General features: G+C 33.6%; 1 protein-coding gene across 2 annotated transcripts in view; it reads left to right on the forward strand.

The window, feature by feature from the left end:
* Positions 1-5,000, forward strand: part of svild (supervillin d) — a 169,158-nt gene that overhangs the window by 46,511 nt on the left and 117,647 nt on the right. For both annotated transcript variants that reach the window (XM_056470009.1, XM_056470010.1), the window contains exon 3: positions 3,600-3,634. In XM_056470009.1, coding sequence (XP_056325984.1) covers positions 3,600-3,634 — 35 coding nt within the window. The remainder of the gene's footprint in view (positions 1-3,599; positions 3,635-5,000) is intronic.

The following is a 5,000-nucleotide window of genomic DNA, read 5'->3' on the forward strand; positions in this document are numbered from 1 at the left end:
CAAGAGAACTAACCGAGTTAGTGGCGCCATCTAGCAGTGGAGTGTGTGGATCTGTACTGACATTGAGAGAAAACTACAAAGTATAAACTCATTAAATATTACTTATGTGACTATTAATCTGCTGAACATTTAAACTGGTAAAACAAAAAATGAAATTTAAATTGTGTGGTCAATTTCAAATATATATATAAATAATAATTTTTAGAACTGTTATTTATTATTTAAAAACACATACATGTCTGATTAAGACCTTGATTAGCTTGTTCAGTTGTGTTTTTTGAAGCTACACTCTGCAGGACATCGGCCTTCCAAGAACAAGTTTGGTGACCCCAGCGTAGACTCTCATTCTTGTCATAAATTGTGCATTCCTCACACAGCACCTTTCTGTTTTATCAGCTCAATCAGCATCAGCTCTCATCAGCATTCTTTAGCTGATAGAACTGAATAGCCCCAGTACAAATGTTTAAAATTGGTTTGGGACATTCATAAAGCTGTGTAATATAATTACTTGACTTAATGCTACCTAAAATCCTTAAACATTTTAATGCATGCAGACAATAAAAATTAAGTTCTTTTAATTTGGGTCTAACATAAACTTTTTGTTTTGCTAAAAAAATTTTACACTTAAAAACTTTCAGATCAATGGCACCGCATTTAATACAAATATTTACACATTTCTTATTTAATAGTTTCTTAGGCATGTGCAATTCTTGGACAAATCGTACATTCTTGAGTTCAAAGTGTAAAACTGGGTTATTATATAAAATATATGAATGAGAAAAATATACACTATACCCAGTTATATATACATATTTATTAATTTATTTCAAGATATGCTGCCTTTTAGTTTCATAGAAAATGAAGGCTTTTATATCAAGCTCTTGATAGAGGCAGGACATTGCATGAGAGAACCATGTGCACCTGTTACGCTTCCACAAATGGTAAACTGCTTTTGCGAAAGGACAACAAACAAAGAATATAGATATGCAGACCTGGACCATATCACTTGTATGAAACAAGCTTTCTGAATGATGACAGTCCACATGTGTGATCATCCTCTCATTCTTGTGCTGGCTTTGTTTTCACCTGCTTTCTTTTTCCCGCTTTTTACTCATTATTTTTGTCTGTCATGGACGTATTATAAACTTTATTGACTTTATTACAAGCTTTATTATTTATTACACTTTATTACAAGCAAGCACTGGCTCAGTGGAGCCACCGACAATCATGTCTACTGTCCCAAGCAAGTCTCACGCGCGCCCTGATGCCAATAGTGCGGTGGCTGAGAGAGCTTAACAGGCTGCAATTTAAGATAGCACATGCAATTACAAAAAACACCAGCAAATATAGAAACAATCTTCATCAATTTGACAGCACACGTTGCAAATTCTCACAACACAAGCAACTGAAGAAACGCTCTGCAAATCGGTCACAACACAAACAATTGAAGAATTGTGCTGCAATTAGTCACAACACTTGCAAATATCCATGTATCACAACGAAAATGTTTCAAGGGGACACAAAACCATGACTGACCCTGCTAGAAATGGATGTGGTATTATGTCAAGACTGTTGCACAGTGAAGTGATTGGTGGTCTTTGAAAGGCGAGTTGTTTTTCATTTATTTTAATATCCTGATTACATGACATAATAACTTTTCTTTCCATTGTGTTACGTGGATATTTGCAAGTGTTGTGACTAATTGCTGCGCTTTTCTTCAGGTGTTTGTGTTGTGAGAATTTGCAACACGTGTGCTGTCAAATTGATGAAGATCGTGGTGCTGGTTCGTGGTGCTGGTTTTCATTTGCTGGTGTTTTTTTTTGTAATTGCATGTTGTCTTTCTTTAATTGCAGAATTAAAAATAAAAAATAAAAAATCCAATTATTTTCCCTACCGCGAGTGGAGTCACGGGACCCCACTCTGTTAAGACTAATTTATACTTCCAAATTGAGAAGCCGCACACCTCTTAAAAAATGTAACTACACGTTGAGACGACGCATAGCGCAGGCTTCGTGATTTGTTGGTTTGATAGCGGTGACGAGAGTGGGCAGTGTGATTTAATTTCAGTTCTTTGATGTTCAATAAATAATCATAGATAGTAGCTAGTGTGTGTCTCCTTCAATTATTTTAGTAATGCACCCTTCATTCAGAAATCTCTGACTTGTAATATGTGAGGATATTTACTGTACAACTTGTCAGTGAACTATGATGTCAAAAAAAATAAAAATAAAATAAAATTATCGTTCATTAATAGTAATAGAGTTAAAATGTTCAATTTATTGAGATTTTGATTTTAGGCCAAATCGCTCAGCCCTAGCTAATTTTATATTTTTCTATCAGCCTGCTATGTGATTTTTAGTAACAAGGACACATAGTGTGCTAATTTAATCCTAAGGCTCACATAAAGTCTAGTTCTCTAGTGTTAAGCCATTCGGCAAGATAGCCCAGGCATTTATATTCTAGTTTACTAGCATTAAACCAGTTGGCAAGGTAGCCCAGGTCCACATAGATGAACATTGAAAGCATGCAGTATTATTGCCCATGATAGTAAAAAAAGCAAATAAAAAATTTGTCAATTGCTTGTTTTGGGTGGTGTTTGTTGCCTATTTCAGTCAACTCGTGTAGATAAATGAGGCTTTCTAATGTAACTGCTTGTTTGCATAATAAAATTTCATTGGTTTGTTATGTCTTCATGTTTCGCTGCCTTGTTTAGGGTGTTAAATGTTTATTATATTTGCTGTGTGTTAAATTCTCAGACTGCATATCTGTGAATATACTGGCAATAGTAAGTCTCAGTACTTGTTCTGCCATAAAAATCAAAGCAGCAGCAGCAGCATAGCAGATTTATGCTGTGAAGTTCAAACGTTGCTGTTTACATATTTATTTCCAAGCTAAATCGCAGCTAAAAGTTGTCATGAGAGAATTTCATTAATATGTTAGGTTTTATGTGTGTGTGGTGAGTAATTTGTGTAAAGTTTTACAAACAATTTGAAAGATTTTCATTTTAAATGAACCCAATAACTTCATGACACGCGCTTCATGAGTGTAAAAAAGTGTGGAATCACTTTACAGGTTTTAGATTAGTCTGTTGTTAGGGAGCATTTCCACAGAAGCATTTTTTTGCACTACAGAAACACTATTGTTGTTCTAAAAATACTCAGTGGACGCTTCTCTAACTGTCAAAGCTTTTTAAAAAAAGGTCAGTCCTAAGAGTCTAAAATGCACGTTCAATGACTAGCTACCTTGCCAACATTTTAAATATGTGGCACTTACATTGACAGCAACAGAAAAAAAAGGACAGTTCATGTTTCTGCAGCACAAAAATGCTTCAGTGGACATGCGCCCTTAGTCTTTGCGTTACTTAAATAATGCTGGGCCACTTGGTAGCATTTATTATGTACAATGTGTGCTTTCTCTGATGTTTATCTTCCATTAAGTACCCATCTTTATCTGAATTGAGCAGGACAATAGAAGTGGTGTGAGGGGCAGCAAAGTGGGCATAAGAGCTTCAGGTGAAGCTGTGCCATTTTTTTTTTTTTTTTTTGCTTGTCACATGTTAATTCATGAGCTCATTATTTGAATTTCTCTTTTTCACACAGTCCATTGGAAGCAGAAGACACCCAGAAGCCACAGGGTAAGTCTCTTTTTCCTTTCACTGGCTTCAAAGAGCCCCTTTGTGAAACACTTCCATTCTCTTGCCTCCATTTTGCCATTCTCTCTTATAAGAGAGAAAGCAGAGATATGTTAGTGTCCTCGCATACATCTGGAGAGAATGTACAACAGAATGTAATAAGATGAGACTTCTCGAATGATTTGAGGATTTGAAATAATTAGAATATTAAAAAAGGAAGATAATTGTTCATGATTGCATTTTGTACATTTCTACTGTAAATATCAAAACTCAATTTTGAATTAGTGATATGCATTGCTAAGCATTTTATTTAGATAGCTTTTAAGATTGTTTTTGAATCCTCAGACTATAAATGTTCAAAGCGTTTATAAATATTGTCTTACAGTATATACACCAGTAGTGGTGTAACGGATCCCAAAACTCACGGTTTGGATCACGTTATGTTTTTTTTTTTTTTTTTTGTCACAGAAGACACGGGAGGAGACAAATATAATGTGCTTTCCATTTATTACAAAAGCTGTACTGCAATAAACTGTTGGTTATAACAAACAGAACAAAATAAAATTAATTGAATAAAAACAAATTGTAAAATATTCAGTACTGTGAAAAATTCACTGTTACTACTACTGTTGCTGACAATGCTAAATGTATAAATCTAACATTAAACTTTGTGCAATTCATATTTATTTTTAGGCTCATTTTCAATAAATGATTCAGTTATTTTCTCATAAAATGCAATGTTTCATTGCTAGATGTGTCATTTTTGAAGAATTATTCAGTGCCATATTTTTGATGGCTGGTTGTCACCACCTTTTGGTTGAACAATGTAATTGCTGCCTACAATTTTCAATTTTGAGCATATGACGGTGATTTTAATCTTAAAAATGATTTTAATCTTTACCATAAACATCAGAGTTTTTATCTAAACTATAAACCGTTCTCCCAGTACTTCTGTGTTATTTGACTGTTTGTAGTAACTAACTCATAACTAGGGCCAGACGGAATCTGCAGACATTTTTTGCTATTTCTGCGCAGAATTATGTTTAAAATCTGCAGATTTATGCGGAATGGTTTTGAGAGTATCGTAACTAAAACCTTAATATATGAAATAAAAAGTAATACATTTTTAACTTTTATTTAATGTTTACAATGCAAATCCAAAAAGATCCACTTAATTTGGAAACTAAGCAATTCTCTCAAATAATATATCTACTAAAAGACAGAACTCATTACTTTACAAACTGTATTGTAAAAAAATCATATAAATATTTTCATAGTAGTCAATAATATTACTGAAATTAATTTTAAACTAAATAAATATAAATGTACACACATTTACACAGGTAAATATACAGAATCAATGACGGGC

The sequence above is a fragment of the Danio aesculapii genome, chromosome 12 (assembly GCF_903798145.1).
Source record: "Danio aesculapii chromosome 12, fDanAes4.1, whole genome shotgun sequence".
Taxonomy (NCBI): Eukaryota; Metazoa; Chordata; class Actinopteri; order Cypriniformes; family Danionidae; genus Danio; species Danio aesculapii.